At 38.7% G+C, this 19,352-nt stretch overlaps 1 protein-coding gene across 2 annotated transcripts in view; it reads right to left on the minus strand.

Annotated features, from left to right (window-relative positions):
- ATM (ATM serine/threonine kinase) overlaps window positions 1-19,352 on the minus strand; it is a 100,935-nt gene that overhangs the window by 25,109 nt on the left and 56,474 nt on the right. For both annotated transcript variants that reach the window (XM_019530229.1, XM_019530230.1), the window contains exons 31-45: window positions 16,702-16,866; window positions 16,202-16,334; window positions 12,923-13,018; window positions 11,087-11,258; window positions 10,150-10,291; window positions 9,226-9,402; window positions 8,468-8,645; window positions 8,290-8,377; window positions 7,571-7,726; window positions 6,276-6,384; window positions 5,311-5,399; window positions 5,127-5,229; window positions 2,736-2,884; window positions 1,446-1,550; window positions 450-569 (exon numbers count right to left, since the gene is read on the minus strand). In XM_019530229.1, coding sequence (XP_019385774.1) covers window positions 450-569; window positions 1,446-1,550; window positions 2,736-2,884; window positions 5,127-5,229; window positions 5,311-5,399; window positions 6,276-6,384; window positions 7,571-7,726; window positions 8,290-8,377; window positions 8,468-8,645; window positions 9,226-9,402; window positions 10,150-10,291; window positions 11,087-11,258; window positions 12,923-13,018; window positions 16,202-16,334; window positions 16,702-16,866 — 1,982 coding nt within the window. The remainder of the gene's footprint in view (window positions 1-449; window positions 570-1,445; window positions 1,551-2,735; window positions 2,885-5,126; window positions 5,230-5,310; window positions 5,400-6,275; window positions 6,385-7,570; window positions 7,727-8,289; window positions 8,378-8,467; window positions 8,646-9,225; window positions 9,403-10,149; window positions 10,292-11,086; window positions 11,259-12,922; window positions 13,019-16,201; window positions 16,335-16,701; window positions 16,867-19,352) is intronic.

The following is a 19,352-nucleotide window of genomic DNA, read 5'->3' on the forward strand; positions in this document are numbered from 1 at the left end:
GGGGGGGGGTGTCCAAAAACAGCCTTAATAGGTTTTATAATGGACCCTGATAAGCTCTGAATGGGATTATCTGACAAAGTTGTCTGCATTAGGGACTAGACTTAGTGGACATCTTGGTCAGTCCTGTGCCTTCTGAACATGCAGTTTAGAATGATGGTGTCTAAACCATACAGCCCCATGGGCCAGGTGAATGGCACTGCATTGATCTGCAGACCCAATTAAGCACACGGGGCCATATGATTCAGCCTACAGAGTTTCAAATGGGTCCAGAAACTTGGCAGCAGGGGAGCAGTTTCAGTGTTAATTGCTGTGGCTCACAGGGATGCCACCTAAGTAAATTAGTTCTAAAAAGGAAGGCAAAAGCACCAGCCTCAGATGATAGGTTGCTTAAAAAAAAGTTGTCAGGCTCGTAGCTAGGATGACAGGTGTAACAGGAAGGGACAACATACCTGGAGAAAATCTGTCCTATGTTTTCCAGTTCTCCAACTGCCTGTAATCTACACAGTGTTGGATATAATGAATATACAGACTCAAGACTGCCTTTACACAGCTCCTCTACTTCCTTCACCCTAAGGATACAATACAGAAATGCTGAGTACCTTTATTTATTGACAGCACGGTTTCCATAAGCTGAACAAAAATGAAATATAAAAGTTGCTGAACTGAGACATGTCTTCTGTTTCAGTTAGGGAAATATGTTGGATTACTACTAGAACCTAAAATCCAAGGTTTCTGAGAATCTAAATGAAAATCTATAGGATTTATTTTTCCTTAGATGTGTTGTCTGATTTTCCTCTCGCAGATGCTATGCATCCTTGCATTAAACAGGGATGCAGAGGAAACAGATGTATGTTATAGGTAACTGTAAAAGAAGATGACTTCTCTATTGCACGTAACACCTCTTAATTTTATTTTGCATACTTCCACACTGCCTTTACTTGTTATCATCAAAACTATTAGTACTCTGACAAAAATGGTCCTGCTGAGACAAGGACTTCTGCCAAAATACCAGTAGCTGGTTTCTCTCTTTAGGAGGAGTATTGAAGGACAGAGAGAGAGCGAGAGAGAGAGATTAATATAAATCATTAACATTATTAATATTAAGACGTACTACAATATATTAAACCTGATCTTATATATATATCATTCCAGATAACTTGGGTACAAAAGGATAACTATTACACCTCTTTTCAAAAAGGTTTCAAGTACCTGACATTTGAGGCCACAAAAGCCGCTTTACAAAACAACATTTCTGGCCTTGTAGCAGTAATGCACCCTCCATTAAAATAAAAATGCCTTATACATTGATGCAAAAGAGTTATGCTTCATCCAAGTTAAGTTACAACTGACAAATTTCCATTTTCTTATACTAACAATATTTTGTCCAAACTCCAAAGACCACAACAGTTTTCCATATGTAGAACGTCTAGACACATGCTTCTTACCTGGCTTCCTTAAGACTGTCATAGAAAGTAGAAAATTCTCTCTCTCTTAAAGACTGCAGAGCATCATATAACAATTCATGGTAACTTGGTCCTTTTGCCTCATCTCTTAAAAAAGATTTAGAAACAATGCTTACATCCAAAGCCAGAAATGACCTTCATGATTAAAGATCTAACCACTAGACCTGGCTTTGATATAAACCAGGGGTGTCATACTTATCCTGCTCCCCCCTGGGATGGCTCTGGACTCTGGGGTTCGTCCCAGGTTGGATCCAGACCACAGGACTCCATGTAGTTCAGATCCAAGCACGGCAGCAGCAGGTTGACTGGTGACTACAGGGATTATTAATCCAGCTGTCACTCACTCCCCACCACAGAAAACTGTTGCCAATGGGACTCTGTGCCTCTGATGTTGGCAGTAGGTTTGCCCACACTCGCCCCACCCACAAATTCCTGGATTCTTTAAGAGCCAAGTGGGTCATACAGCATGATTTTAGGGGCCATAAATGTGATACCCCTGATAAAAAGGTGGCCATCTTCATAAAATGAACAGAACAGCTGACTGAATAAGAGGTAATACCAGGAAGTTTCCAGTAGTGGGCAGAATGCTATTTTATTTGGCTAAAAAATATAAAGAAAAGTTTTTAGCGAATACACCCAAGCTATGGTTTACAAGTAAGCCATGAAGACAGTTATTTTAAAAATGGTTAAGCTGAATGAGTGTTAATCTCAAAGAAACATGTTCACAGTTACATTAAAGGGATACATAATCCCAAAAACCCAAATAACCTATAGTATATCTACAAATCTGAACACCCTCCCAATGCATGAAAATTACATTTCATATTGTATTTGCTGATTGTGTCCAAATATGTACCATAAGCAATGTACTAACAGCTCTTTGCCTTTAGTTGTATTGACATTTTAAAAGATGGGGAAAAAGAGAATAAAGGTTTTAAAAAAAAACAAAAAACCCCCCAAAACCTGGTCTCTTCTCCTTTTCTATTCCTTACCCCATATCTTTACTCGTTCTCCTTAGCTTTCCTATCTCTTGCTATTTCCTTCCTCCAGTTTTCAGCCCAAATGCTCAACTGTCTAGCTGTTCCAGCAGACCTGAAGAATTCATGAACTTCAGTTTTTACATTACTGCAACACTGCTGCCTCTATTCCCCACTCTGATCCTAGGAGGCTAAGGAGATTACAGAAGTGTGCAGGGTTTTCCTGCCGTTAAAAGTATTAATATCATATGCCTTTCAATACTACAGAGATCTAAAACCAGAGAAGATGGTTTACTTGACTGAAGGGATGTTGCCCCACTGCATGTTTCTCCAAGCTGTCTGGTAGCGAATTTCCTCTAGTTCTGCATACCACTCTGTGTTTTCATGTTCCAATCCTTTTAAATAGGTGGAAAGCGTATGACAAAGTCCAAAATTCTGCAAGGCCTACAAACAGGGAAAATATTAAAAAAAGGCAATATTTACTAATATGAAAGAGAAAAGGATTTGCTTAACATTTGGCTACTAAAGTTCCAGACATGGAACTAGTATTATTTCTGACTTAAAACACTATGATAGTGAAAAGCATTTAGTGAAGTTACAAAGTATATTTTGATAGCCAAAATGTAGCCATCTCAGTTGGAATATGGCCATCAAATTGGGGTGAACATCCCCCTAGAGCTAACAAAATGTGGCAGGATGAGCTTCAACTGCAATTTTACTTTTTTCAGCTAAAACATACAGCAGAAAAGTGCCCCTCATTACTATTTGAAGCATTAGATTTAAATGACATAATTTAGAGTAACCAGTGTCAATTCTTCCTGCTTTACTTGTGTTCTTAAGTCTCCACTCTGAATAAAGAATTAACTATGCCTCGCTTGAACTCTTTGGCAATGGTAATGGCACAAGATGGTCAGCTTCAAAAATGAAACTACAATATATACTTCCATATTGATAAAAACATAAAGCTTAAGGTCCTCTATACATACAAAAATATGTCAAAACCCAAAGCTCTATCTACCCAAGTCAACAGATTACCAGATCACATTACTACAAAACCGTACAATGGATATATAAAAGTTAGTGGACAATGCTGGCACTGGATGTAGTGATAAACAGATCTGCAACTACATTTTTATTTCAAAAGTGTAGCTTCAGAAATTAAGGAAACTAGCTGGTATAGTCAAAATAGCTCAAAGACCTCAAAGACTTGAATACAGAGGAGGAATCTCTTTAAGCCTAAAGGTACAAAAAGTACCATCCACACCACGCAGAAGGGAAGCATAAGAAAAGGGCTCCTGGAAAAACATCCACTACAATGATATCAGGATGTAGATGGGACACTACAACTCTAAGGTACATGCTGGTGTGGCATAAGGTTACTTAGGGATGTTCCTCAAGGATTGGTTTGTGGCTTGTCTTTATCAATCTTGGAACAAATGAAATCTGCTGCACCCAAAGTTGGGAGGAAGCACCAGTGTGGGAGAGAATCAGACTGTCATATAGAAACAAATTAATGAACTTGAAAACAAATATGCTAGAAATAAGATGTAATGGTACAAAATGAAAATTTGTTCATTTGGGGGTCTTATAAGAATTTCTACAGTTAGCTGGAGACTTATCAGTTGGGAATGACACTGGAGGAGACGGACTTTGGTACACTGATCACAGGATGACTGTGACCCACCAATATGATGCAACCATGCAAAAGCCAAATGCAACCCTAGATGAATTACTTCAAAAGTATCAATACCATTGGAAAAGATATTTGAGAAACCTCATCTGGAATATTGTGTACAATTATGGTCATCCATATTCAAGGGAAATGAATTCAAACTGGAAACAGAGTCAGAGAAGTATTGTTATGATAACTGGAATGAACAGCCTACCTTACAGAAGGAAATTAAAAAAACTTGATTTTAAATGAGCCTAGAAATAAGATTTTTATAATTAGGTCAGGGGTTAACCATCAGGCAGGGTAAAGAAATATTTAAACTAAAGGACAATGTTGGTATAAGAACAAATGGGTATAATCTGTCCATGGATAAATTTAGGATAGGTATTAGAAGGTTTTTATCATCAGAGGAGTGAGATTCTGAAACAACTTTCCAACAGTTGCAGACAGTAATCTAACTGTGTTCAGAATGAAGCCTGATTGAGTTTATGAATGGTATCACATTACATGATTGTCTATGACAGGAAGTGAAAGGATTTGTAATCCCTGACCAAGGTTATCTAAAAATCTGGCTCATGGGCCAGATCTGTCCTGTAGGGCTTCTCACAGGTCTGGAAACTTGGGAGTATGGGCAGCTCTAGGAGCAATGGCAATAAATGCTACCACCACCCATCCTGCCCTGCACTGTCCATTCATCCTTGTGAGCCCTGTAGGTTGGATCTGGGCAGAGAGCTGTGTCACCTGCCTCCAGGCCTGGAAATTTGGCAGTGGGAACAGCTGCAGCTCCAGGAGTCACAGCAATTAATACTGTGCTCTCGCCAAATTCCAGCTCCAGGTCCAGCCTGCAAACTGGCCCTGTAACACTCATCTGGCCTGTGGGCCAGGTTGAGTTGGGTATCAATAAGCTATGAGGTTCAATTTGTTCTGAATTCCTTGCTAAATTAGTTTCAACCTTAATTAAACAAAGAATACCCTATAGTCCTCACTGATTCTCTTACTAAGGGACTGATTTACCTCTATTATTCCTGCTTGGCACACAGACGAAGGGAGGCTTGCCTCAAGGTCATATGTTAAAAGGGCCTTTCCCCATGCAGCCTCATGCTCGTATGTTCTTATCCTGTTACACATAAAAAGTAGCTTTGAAATTTCAAATGATTTACTAGCAAATAAAATCAATACATTAATTAATAAACCATACCTGGCTAAAGGCTGTAATATTCTTCCTCCCCCACAGCCATAGAGACTATCAGGCTCTCCTATACTTCTGTATATTTCCATGAGAAGATCCTAAGACACACATCACAAAAAAACCCCACCACAATTTCATAAATGATTTCGAAGCATAGTTACCTGCAGCAGGCAAATACCTCTGTCTTCATTATGAACCCACAATTTGTTTACCAATGCCTCATTATGGCTGGTTTATGCAACAGCTGCACCTCTGTGGTCAGAGGGAAGAATACAGAGTTCTGCACTTCAGTAGGAACTCTAGTGTTGAATGAACCCTTTCAGATCAGCAGTCCTACAGTGTTGTAGGGCTACTGATCTGAGAGATGCTGCCAGTTTTTGTGTTTTGAGTAAAGTGGAAGGTAGCAGAAAATGAATCTGTATCAGACAAAAGCAAAAAATTGTGTTTTTAACAGAGATGAATATGGTTTACAAAGAAAGAAGTATATGATCATTGAAGTGATTACTGACCAGATTCATAAATAGATCTGTACAACATGATCTGAATGCAGTGTCCTATTATGTAACACTAGTAAAGCTATGTTGATCTGACAGCTCTGTTCTTAAGATTTTATAATTCACTGCAATACAATTTCCCCCCTTGCTTACTGAATACTAACATACATAACAACTTCTCTGGAATTAAAAAAAAGTCAAATGGAACCACTGCAATCGGTTCTTTTTATGGGTAAAAACTGTTTCCCTATGCTTTATACACTTGCCTCCTTAGTAATTAAGATGACCTAGTCATAAACATGGCCTGATGAATTCTTGAGGACCCAACTCAATAAAGATAACTTTGATATACAACAGATCAAAAATATTAATTAACATGTTGATGAAAATCAGGTGGAAAATGATGTGCTAATTACCTCATCAGGAAGGTTTACTCTGAGATTAGATAATACTTTATGTGAGGGAGATAGTACTCTGTACCTGTAAACTTATTCCAGTTTCTTCCCTACTTTTCTCACTCAAACGAGCAATAGTTGGATCTTGACTTTCTTCTTCAAACATTAAATTTTTGGAAGCTTTCAAAGCTGATCTAGGAGGAGGGGAAAAAACACACTGAATTAACTGAAAGCTGACACTAAAGGACACAGATATTGAAATGATGTGTCATATCCCCAGTGTGCTGGCCCAACCTCATTGTATCTCCACGTTCCTAGAATGGCCTCTGCTGCAAGTAGGGCATCAGAGTAGTAAGGCTAGGCTGGGGACATCAATCCTACACAAAGTGGAGGTTCTTCAGGTGCTATCTAAATGCAGCAAAACCAAGGAGACATGAGAGGCCATAGATATGCTCTCAAGTAAATTGCTTCTTTTTAACTATTTGTAGTTACTTACGGGATTTCAACATTAAAGTAATTTCTCTCATTTGTAACAGTTAATACAGAAGCATTTAACTTCAGAATTATCTACATTTCTCATGTATTGGATGTTTTGGGCATTATGACAGGTATCTCTGCATGAGGGTAGTTCCTGAAGTTTTTCAAGAATAGATTATAGTAACACTGTCTAGGAAGATTTAGACAGGGATACTGCTGCCTGAAGCAAGGGGTTAGACTAGAGATGGCCTCCTTAGGCCCATCCAGCCCTACTTTTCTGTAATTCTAATATCCTCTTGCTCACTGCTTTCAATTCTCCCTTATTATTTATTCTCATCCAAAGTACAGAATTTGCTACTTTTAGCCTTGTAGCAGTGTTAAAAAAGGACTGATAGCCTGAAGGAGATGATTAAAAGCTTTACATCCCACCCCTTCACTTTTATATTATGCATATCACAAGACACTGAATGCTAAAACCATGCTGAGTACCATTCCGTTTTAACATGTTTTCATTTCTGAAATAATTTTAGCTGCTAATCTCTCATTAACTATTAGGGTTAGATTTTGAATACACCTTCCCTTCTGGAACATGAGAGGGAAGGCCTGTGGACAGTAGAATGCATTAGCTTTTGTCTCTAGCTGGTTCCAAGATACTAGACTATCTTGGGAACAGCTTTCCAAGTATTCTGGTGGGTAATCAGAATGCTGTGATTCTGAACATCAGATAGGTACCAATCTTAAGGGCTGACAAAACTTTGGTAGACACATACTCTCAGGGCAAGGACATTTTTCTAAGGATTTAAAAAAAATGCATCTCCCTGATACACATTTTACAATAAAACACCCCCAATATACACTGTTTTGGTAGAAATGTGAAGAACTTAGGTTCCACAAGCCCAGTACCTGTGTTGTTGTTTGTCTGTGTTTATCTTGTCTGCATAGATTTCTGCATAGAGTAAAGCTGTGAAGTGAGCAGAACAAGACTGTGCTGCCATGGCAACCTCAAGATAATTTAGATCCAACCAGAAACTGTCATCAAAAATGGTACCTGAAAGAGATCTATTGAAATACAGCATTAATATTGATGTACTAGGCCTGCTTTGTGATATTGCATTTAACAATATAAATCTACTACAAGTGCTTTAAACTATACAACCCTAGTATAATCTACTACAAGTGCTTTAAAATTATACTGGGGTTGTATAGTTTATCTCTAAGAAATACACGAATGCCCTATTGGGCACTTCCAGACAAAAAGGTTTTAAAAACCTCATTCAACTTTATCTTCCATAGTCCTTCTAACACATCCAACATTCCTGGGCTTATATTTAAATGAAGCCTCACTACTGTATATATCTTATTTGGAACAGTTTGATCTTCATTACACTTATTTAAGAGGAAAAGATTTCTTAGGATGATATCTTTTATTGAACCAACTATATACAGTTGCATACACTTGCATAATTCCATAATCAAAGATACAACATCACTCTAACACTTATTTGAGATCCTTTTTTTGGGTGCATACATTCTCTGTCCATCGAGAACATCAATAGATCCTACAATAGCAGATTAAAGCAAGCAATATATCCAGGTAAATTTTAAAAAGAGATACAACTCACCTCTTTTGTCTTCTCAGGTGGTCAACAACAGTAAGCATTGTTCGCCGAGATATTTTATCCAAACTTCTACGAACAAGGGATTCTGGTTCTAAAATGTATATTACCAAAGAGAGAAAGAAGTGAATATGCATTGTAAATTGTTGATGATAAAATAAAAAGAAAAACATTATGCCATTACCTGAATCTGAATTTGCAGGTGTTGTTGATCTACTAGAGGATGACACACACCTGCAACAGGTTGTGAAAAACCTCTGGATATGCACAGACAGAAGGTTGCGCCAAGATTCATTTGAATCATTAAGCAGGATATCATGAATCAAATATGGAAGCAAAGTCTGACAGAAGTCTGTTTTCACCTGAATCACAGACGCACAAAATTAGCTGCTGATAAACTATATTTTTTTGTTAATACAGTCAAGGTCTCCTGGCCAATTTAAAACATATGCTGAACAGCAAATGGAAAATAAATTTCATAAACCACCTGACGCAAAATAGGTCAAGTGTGTACAACAAAGCAAGAGTTCAAAAAAACCTGATCCATAAAAGTTATGTTTACACCTTTTCCCCTCCCTTTCACTGAAATCATGGATTTAAGAAATGCAGGTAATTTATGCCTTCAAAAAAAGAAAGGAAAATATTCATTACAATTAACTTCATACAAGTCACCATTATCAGGCTGTTTTGGTTATACTTGCATGGTAACTGTCTTAATAATTTAGCCCCAATTTCCAGGGAAGTCCTATATTTATGCATTTCTAAGGTGTATTTCACTGACTTCCTGAATGCCCATCAAGAAAGAATATTTTGGTTATGTCTTCCTATCTGTAAACAAAAGGAAAAATCTACTTATCACCAGAAAACAGTATCAAATGTTAACAGGGGTCATAATTAAGTTTAACACAGTTGCCTGGAGCTACAGTACACAAAGGAGCTCACCTCACACATTGGCCTTAGTAACAGAAGAACTTCATCTTTCACTCCTCCACTGTTCAGCAATGAACAAGTCAGGTTCTTTACCCAAGTCTCATGACTTACACCCTGAGGAATCCACAGATTTACATCATCTATGGCTTCTGAAGGAGTCTCTTTTTCAGTATCTGGCACTTCCAAAAACTAAACAAAAATACATTTTTGTAAGAACAAAGATATTTACTTTGTCTTAAAAAAAAGGAACTACTACTAAAGTGTAGCTTTTCAACAAAATGAAGCAACAATAGACAGTCTGTCTAGATGAAACATACAGTCAAGGTTAGCTTACATTATGTAATAAGTTATTGTTATTGTAAATGCAAAGTTGTGCATTTAAAATCAAGCAAATCTAGAAATGCTGAAAATAAGTTCTCTCTCCTGAGATCAAGAAATACTTTAATGCTACAAAATCCAGTGTCTGAAATCACAGAAATGACAGATTAATGGGTATCTATATAATGTTGGTTCTGCCATCTCATGCCTTGATATGGGGCACTAAATGAGGCAGGCATCTTGCAGAAAAATATTATCAGGTAAACAAAAACTGTTTCATAAATGATGGTGGGATGGTAATTTATCCGGGATGATAATGAAAGACCCATAGTATAGCATATTTCGAACTAAGAAGCTAATCTTGTAAACATTTTACTTATTAGATCTTTTAGTTAATGGGATAGCTCACAATAGTCAACATTAGGCACAAAAAACAAATAAACTGGCAAGAGAGTTACAAAAGCAATCTATCATGTACTGTCATCAAGATATACTACTTTAAGAATCTTTCCTAGATTCAATAATACTGGTCTCCAGAAATAGTTACTTGTTTACAGTAGTTTTATATTTGTAATCGGTTCTCATTATTGCAAGCTGTACACAAACTAACAGAAATACCTTCTTCCTGGACATTCTGAAAGGATGTAGATATATTAACATGGGATCAGCTTTGTCTTTGTAAGCCTCCCAAAATTTGTTACCAGTCTTTGTTGCTAAAATGTTTTTCAAACAGGAAGCAGCAGCACAGCGAACATTAATACTGAAAGATAAATATAACTGATTAACAATTATTTAATAAAAATAGTTCTATAAAAGTTCATAATAAAGAAGCACAGACTGTGAAATTATTTTATGAATAATAATTAAAACACAACCAAAGGCTAATAGAAGCCAGAAGAAAGGTATATGTAAGACTGGTTCCATTACTTTAACACAAATATCCCCATTTGCATTGGGCAGAACTAAATTTCAGAGCAGAGAAAAGAATTATCTAGCTTAAATCCAACCCGAAAGAGGTCAGAGCTGGACTGCATGAGTAACTTGAAAATCAGGGGTCCATTTATACAGCATTAACAGCTTAAATTCTAGCATCTTTCCCCATGGGGTATTACTTCAAGTTGAAGCCCACATAGCTTACTAAGTTTATTGTTTTATGGGGTGCAATAAAAAAAAAAAAAAATCAATTAAGTTTATTATATAAATATTTGAAAAAATATAATGTCTTGTTATTGAACCAGTCTCTGGATGTTTAGAAATATGTAGTATGAACAATGCTACAGAAGTGTTCCTGGTCCACCAGTACAGTGTGAAGAGAGTCAAAAAACCAATCCCATCAGCTTACACAGCCCTACACGAGAGCAGGAGGAGAATTGGCCTGCATGTGGGATGTGATGTGTCCTACAGTATCATTCATTGTTTGAGTTCTGTAACCCACTGTTGCTTAGATGCAAAAACAAAGTTGGAAAATTACTGGTCATTAACAAGAAAATGTTTTTAATAACTTGCTGTCTTCCCCAGTGGCCCATTTTATGTACTGAATCAAACACGTGCTTACCAAACATCTATCAAGGCATTATTTATTTGAGTCAGCATTATGAATACTAGCTGAAGTTTTCCATCTTCAAATAAATCGGTTGCCTTCGAATACGATACATTTTTACTATGCTGAAGGGCTATGGTTGAGAAGTCAATAGGACCCACTTCTCCCAAGCAACTTCCAACAGCCTCTGCAAATAAAAATATCAGTTTTACAGTCTCTGAATCATAAATGAAAAAAGCTTATTTTTTGAACTAGGTATACTTATGTATATGCTCTTACACACGCACACACACATTGTGTGTGAATGTAAATCTGTTCATAAATAACATATTTGTATGCGTAAACAAGCTGCTTTCTAGTTTGTCAATATAATTTAGTCTGCCACTCAAATTCTGTGATATAAGGAGTTTACTGCATACATTCAGCAATTACATCTGGTTTAGGTAGCTCCTTTGTGACACTGTTCTTAACTATAAGAAACTCACCATAATAAATCTTTCAGATGAGAATACTAGATCCTGTATTTACTTGTATACCACACTCACCTCTTTACAAGAATTAGCCTTCCAAAGTTGCCTTTTCACCTGGCAACTAATTAGCCCTCCAAAGATTCAGACAGTCTCCGCCCACTGCAGCAGGGAGCTAGAGCCGGACTTGAAGCTGGTAAGTAGGGGCAGGGGAAGGGGGGCTGGAGGAGGTGCTATGTGGGGACCCCTGTCAGGCCTCATCCCCTGCCTGCTCCCTCAGCCCCCCACACGGCTGTCCTACCCGCCCCAACTCCTGGCCCTTTAAAAAAAAGCCCCAACTCACCGGGTGCTGCTCCCCACTGTCCCATGCTGCATGGGGGGCCCTGGTACAAGCCCCCCAACCCCTTGCCACTCCCCCAGCCCCCCCATGGCTGCCCCACCTGTCCCAGCTCCCGGCCCTTTAAGAATAAAACCCCAACCCCCCCAGGACTCACCAGCTCCTGCAGCAGCCTGAGGGCTTCGGGGGACACATAGAAGAGCCCCCTACATGGCGTGGGGATCGCCTCCCCGCTGGGCAGGAACTGGTGAGCCCAGGATTTTGGGTTTTTTTTTTTCCTTAAAGGGCTGGAGCTGGGGCAGGCAGGCAGGGAGGGGCTCAGACAGTGGGGGAGGGGGCTGCGAGGCTCGTGCAGGACACCCCACATAGCGTGGGACAGTGGGGGGCAGCAGGGATTGCTCCCCTGCCCGGTGGCACCCAGTGAGTCTGCGCTTTTTTCCCCCCAAAGTGCCAGGAGCTGTGGTGGGTAGGCAGCCATTGCCAGGCTGGGAAAGCAGGAGGATAGGCATGCATGATTCAGAGATTCGGCAGCAGCCGAACCTTGCAGACTTTTTAGCTCAAAATCCTATATTTAACCATGGTGTCCAGTATTCAGCAACAGGTGAATATAGCTAAATTAAGCTGTGAAAGGGTTAAAACCATAGGTGTTGCCTAAGTGGGAAAGGGAGGAAGAGTGAACTGAAGATTAGGCTTGGTCCCTACTCTATGCAGCCGTAACACTGGAAAAATATTTCCCCCTCTTCATACCACCTTCCTAAAAACAAGGTGCATGACTTATTTCAGGGTACATAGCATGCAAAAAATAGTACCTGCTGTATTGTTCCATACCACCGAGTCAAAAACAGTAATTTTTTCAGTATCAAAGGAAACATTTTGTAATTATCAAAATTAGAATGGTCATTTAACGATCAACTTTCACCTTTCTGATTAAACTTCCCTGAAACTTTTTTTTCATTAGTTACTGCAGAAACCTATTAAAATGACTTGCACAATGGTAATGTTTCTTACTGACACTAGTTAAGACTTTTACAGAAATAAATAACTTACCTAGAACGGCCCTTTCACCTGGGTGGTTTATTGCCATCTTGGATATTTGTAGCAAGCTCACTACCAACTTCACAATTACATAATCCACTGGATTTTCTACCATTAAAAAAAAAAAAAAGGAAAACAGTATTTATTCCATGTGCTCTTTGCTCCTAACATGTATGTGTATCTTTGTATCTCTGAACTTCTATTGCACTCTTCAATAAAAAGCTCAGTAAAACTTGCTATATTAAAAAGTTTTCTAATTAACTGCTTCTTAAACCAACTTCTGTATATTACTTAGATTTACACCATGAAAATCTCATTACTATAAATTATAAATCCTGTTATTTACTAGGTTTTAAAATGGAATCACTAACTGACCTTTTGATTTTACCCTTGAAAACAAGATGCGCAAGTATTATCACGAATAACAGATACTGGATTATTTTCAACATATCATTTTTCTTACCAACAAACAAATTGCCTGTTTTACTGCCAGAAACTATAGCCAAGGTCCTTATGTTTTCTCATATTTATTACTGTATGCTACCAGCCAATTTGCCTTTATTTGGGACATCCTCCTTTCAAATAAGATTTTTTTTTTAAACTTAATTTTTTTAAATAGTGTTTATGATTTTGAACTGAACCAAGAATACCTCAGCCAGAAAAAAAATGAAAAAGAATTTATCCAATTATAGTCAGCATACTGAAATTCATGGCAGAAAGATGGACTAGACATAAAACACTGAAAACTAACAATAATTAAAGCACTTGTTGCTCATTTTCATAATTTTTCCAGCTCCTATTCATCATGCAACCACTTAAAAAGCCATGGTCCTTGAAGCTCCTAAGGATGTAAAGGAGGAAATATAATATTAAGCAGAGAGAGGCATTTTAAAATATATATTATTCGCGAAAATTTTGACTTTTAAGGCAGAAAACACCTTTCAATTGCTTCTTTCTTTAGAAAAACTCAAATCATAAATAAGTAGGGCTGGAAGGGATCTGAGGGTATTATTCAGTCCAACCCCTCTGATGAGGCAGTATCTATGTCATCCTAGGTAAAGTACTAGCTTATTCTGGGCTCAGGAATGACCATCATACATAACTTCAAGCATAATGCCCAAAACATCAAAAACACTTTTAACTTGCCACAGGTAAAGCAAGGAAACAACAGCACTGTGAAGACAGAAGCAGGTTATTAACATGTACTAAAGAGGTCTTAGAAAGAGACGAAGGCAAGCACACTCTTGAAGTTCCAAAAAAAAAATCACAATTAATTTATAACAATTGTTTATGAACATACACTGCCAAAATGTTCAATCTATATTTTTAGCAAAACAAAAAAGTTGATTCATATTTCAATCAGATGTCACATCAATTAATCTTTGAAAAACTATAGCCAGCATTTTAAAATGTGATAGCCAGGATAAGTGGTACAAACTACTACAGAATGACACACTGCTTAGTACAATGGAGAATCCAGCTTAAGCTTTCATGTAACACAAATAAATAATAAACGGTTGCCCCAGTGACAATTAAGTTGGTAAATTGGTTCGTTCTAAACCTAAACCCCTGTAAGTCTCAAAAATTATCCCTTCAGCCTATACTTTCATAGCCATCATCTTAAAGATTTTTCTTCTAATGCCTGAGGTTAAATAGACAAGCCATCCTTATTTTACAAAATTTTAGAACTTGTTCTAATATTTTTCTTATGCACTCTTATCTCAAAAATGGCTTCGGCTCAAAGATTGCAAAATGTGATACCTGTACTAACCAGATCACAAGTTGACAGGTCTTGTACACTGAGATTACAAAACCTAAAAACACACAATCAATTTCTTAAGAAATATTAATATTTTGCAATACCTATAATAAAATGTATCAACCCACTGCAACTGAAGCAAGTATCAAGGTCATTTAACAGTTTTCTTTATTCAACCTTTTTCAGTTGCCTATAACTTTGCCACACTGTAAACTGCTTGGGCTGAAATTTTATATTCCTGGTAGCTATTTTAGGGGGAAGGGCTAGGTAGGGAGGAATATTTCAGCAAAAATAGTTCACCTGATTCTAAGAGCAACACCTGTGAAAAATACACATAGTTTTTGCCCATATAAACATTTTTACAGTATTTTCTTTTAGTATTTCTACTGCTGCCTGCTTTGAAGCAGGTGCTTTAAATTTACCTTGGGGAGCTGGTCTTAATGTCAGAGACATGTCTTTTATCTTCCTTGTGAAAAGCCAGATCTGGTCAAGTTATAAAGAAGTTTCTTTCAGTCTAAAAATTCATGGCTACATCTTAGGCTAGTGGAATATTTTGTGTTACTATTTGAAGTTTCTTGGACCTAGCCATCTATGTCCTGTTACAAACCTTTGAATTCTGCAGTTCATACTTAGTAGATGCTTACTGGATTTAGTAGATAAAAATTTTTGAATATCTCATCTTCTCTAGGCATGCACAAGCCCCTCACACACTGCTCTTGCTGCTGACCAGAGTGCATATGCACTGTTCCCTTAACAACTCCAACACACAACTGGATGATACATGCACTTGTAGTAACTGAAAATGCTCTATTACAGGGGCAAAGCCACCCTCCCCTGTAATTGCAGTTCCAGGCCATGATTGGGGCAAGGCATTGGAATTGAGAGCAGGAAGCCAATCTCTCAATGATGAGGAGGAAGGTGCATCCAAAAGGACACAAAAAGTGCACATGGAGGAAGGAAAAGGTGTTAGACTGGACAGGAAGTTTGGGGAGACTGGGTGAGGAAGGAGGAAGAAAGAGTAACTGGGTCTAGTTATGACACAAGACTGGGAGCTGTGGGAGAAGGGAGGTTTAGACAGTCTTAATAAAGAGAAATAGTTGGTGAGATTCAGGATGACTTACCTTCTGGCATTTTTAACTTCTGCATGATTCACTTTGAAGTATTAATTGTGTTCTTTTAAAAGTAAGTTTTGTTGGTAATATATAAAGCATTAGAGAAATACACATATAAGAAACATCATTAATATAGAGATAAGGCTGTAAATACACCCAACAGTGAAGACAACCTATTATTTTCTCTCTCTCACACACACACATACCCCTCCAAAAGATGTTGCTATATATTATCTGCATGGCAATACTTACTGTGCATTGCTTACATTATACCCAGCCAGAAAAAATTCACAGTTAATCACGATTTGCAATACAAAGCAATCTGCTGTGTGTATGAAATGACAGCAAACTGTTTTACTGAACTGAGGAAACAAATGGTATGCAGAACAAGAACCAAAACATGCTTTCAGAAGTCTATACCTTGGAAATCTTTTATAAGGTCCCTCATCTGATCTTTATGTTGTTCCAGCTGTTTGCGTAGATCACGTAATCCTTCCAGTCTTGTCAGTGGCAGCGAGTCACAGACACTTACTGACAGGAAATGGTTAATTTCCTGAAAAACAATATTTTTGTAATAAGTTTACTTTGCAACACATCAGATTTTAAAGTGAAGCGGCACTCAAATATTACACAACACGAATGCCAAAAGATGTGCACATCTTATAGTGAAGATGCATACAAATGGATCACATCCTGAAACCAGAGATAAACACAGTCAATATCTGTCTAATTTCAGAGGACATCTCTCTATTACATCTAACATGGCACATTTTCATTCTGGGGCTACAACTGGAGTATCATTAGTTTGGGGGATCAGCCATATCCTACAAATGTCCACTGGTCACCAGTTTATTTCATTTGCTCGCAAGTTCTCTCTTACAAGCACTTAGTTTATACCATGTAGAATTGTAACTCATTACCTCCAAAAGTGAATATGGTCCTTTACTATATTTGATCTTTTGTTGAGTAGTGCGCAAATCTTTAAAAGCTGGATGCTCAGGAAAAGGATCTAGATGCTTGATTGTTTGGTACAGGTTTTCATTATCCTTGTTATCTATCACTAGGTACTTCAACAAATCTAGGACCTGAATATAAAATAATAAATAGCTTAAATGGAAAAAAATGATCCACAATATTTTATCCATTTCCCTATATACACCAAATGCAATGAAACTGACAATTGCGTAAAAGCAAAACACATGAATCGTGTTATTTTACTAGACATTATAAGAAGTTTAGCTATACTGGTGTATTCACTGGCATACCCTAAAAAAATGAATATTTATTATTATTAAGAAACTGTATTTATTAATGAACTTTTAAATCCAGATCTAAGAAGTTCTCACCACTGCCTCCCATGCTTCTTTCCAAAAAGCAATGCCTTTCATGAACCCAAGCTGGAAATAGGGTTGGAAGGCTGTAGCCATTATGGTCCAGGAAATGCACAACATGCAAAAGATTTTTTTTTTTTTGCAGCAGGGGAGCCAAAGGGAAGCAGCTGGTCATATATTTTATGGGCCCAACTGTATAGTTGGAGGAAAAGTCCAACAAGCTTTCAGGCATAAAGCATCCTTCTTTAGTTGCCTAATGAAGGATTCTTTGTGCCTGAAAGCTTGTAAAGTTTCTTCCCAAGGATGCCACTGGTGAATATAAGATATCACAAAAAAAAAGAAACAAACAAATGAACAATGAAAAATTGTTGCTTCTTAAGCTTGAGCACATTTGGGCTAAACTTTTGGCTCCTCGTGCATTGCTGTGGGTCTCTTTTAGCGGACTTCCCATTCGCTGCAAAATCCAAAGACAGTGGCATAATGTGTCCAGAACTACTTTCTCTTCCTAGGAGGAACCTGATATTGCTTGTCCACGTTCTAGGAGGTGGCGTCTATTGTGTCTTATTTAAGGACGATGCCACTTTCCCTCTAGAGTTGGAGATGAGGATATCTGCATCGATGGGATCATGAAGAGCAAGTATCATTTCAAAAAGCCTTGGAATCCTATGAAATTATCTAACTGTCCAGTGTAAGGGATGTGGCAGAAATGCCACCATCTGTGTCTCTCTCCAGGAATCTGTCCCTGTTAGGTTGGGACCCTGGGGTTGAATGCCTAAGGGAGGGGGGGGGATTTTCCTCCCTGTCTACATGACAAAAGCCTGGTGCCTAAGGTGTCGTCCCTCTGGTCGCCTGAGTGGAGGGAGGGAAAAGCTCCTGCTCATCTGCCCAGTTAACCAGTGATGCTTTTTAAATTGGTTGGCTAGTTGCTAACACTGCTGGCTTCTATTGGACTGGGCACCTGAGGTCAGAAAGGCTATATATAAGGGCCTGGTCCAAGAAGAAGAAGAGGAGAAGCCATTTTTCCAGCACGGCCCAAGCATCAGGACACAGGGAGATAGTCTGATCCATCTGAAACGCTCTCTCTCTGGAAATCTCCGAGCCAGATCTCTACCATCTTCTGAATAATACTTGTAAGTGTTTCTAGAGAGCTAGGCAGCTAACAGTGATGCGTTTGCATATCATCTGGCTGAGGTAGAGTTTTTTTTTTGTTCAATGGTAATCCCTTGATAGTGCTCTACCTCTTACCCTATTCTACCTCACCCTGTCAGGAGCAAGAAAGTTCTCCTTTGTGACTGGTATAGGAGACTTATTGAGGGGTGGATTTAATTATGTATAGGAGGCCCCTTGGGTCTGTGGACTAAGGGAGACTATCTTCTTTTTTGGCCCCCTACTTGGGGAGGTGCCCCAAGTTCTTGTATTGGGTCAAGTACCCATAGGACTATTAGGCTTGGTTTCCCTGCGGACACAGGACCTAGACAGTCCCTTCTCAGGGTGGTAGCATCACACATTACCCCTGGACTCTGCAGTGGGGCTCGAAAGCTGGTCAGCTCAGGCTTAGGCACCCCTGGAGAGAGTTGTGGAATCTGGAAGGTGGATGGGCATAGTGAGGTGGGAGGCTCAACGCAGGAGCTCCCCCTACTGGCCTGCCACATGGGGCAACTCACTACTTCATTCAGGGAGAAGATTCCAATTGTAGGACCAAGACACAAGACCACCTATGTCTGTAGGCAACATAATTTGAGACGTCCTCACACTGTCAGGACAAATGGTTAGAAGAAGGCTGCAGGAAATTCTGGCTGGTAGTATTTGTCAGGGTAGATGTAGCTGAATGACCTACATGCCTGCAAATGCTACTTCAGATTGAAGAGGGTAGCAAGAAACTCTGGGAGAGTAGAGGAGTGAATGCTCAGAACCATGACTATTGTTATATGATACTGAAGTGGATGAAAGCAAGCATACAACACTGAGAGGTCATGTAGTCAGTCTGAGGCATGTAATATCAACAAAGCTGTGGGTCCTAGACCGTCAGCAAGATGACGACAGGCTGTGTCCCTGTGCTGAAAAATGGTGGTGGGGGCGCTCTGAACTAAAGCTCATTGAACGAGCTCTAGTTTAAAGCACTCTCCTCCACCCCACTTCCTACCCAATTTTTCAGCACGGGGCTGATACACAAGATGCCGGAGTCTGCTGAAGTGCAGTAATTATCATGCTCCAGCAGACTCCATTAAATGAGTCTGCTC

Source organism: Crocodylus porosus, unplaced genomic scaffold (assembly GCF_001723895.1).
Source record: "Crocodylus porosus isolate Cpor-Errol unplaced genomic scaffold, CroPor_comp1, whole genome shotgun sequence".
NCBI classification, from domain to species: Eukaryota; Metazoa; Chordata; order Crocodylia; family Crocodylidae; genus Crocodylus; species Crocodylus porosus.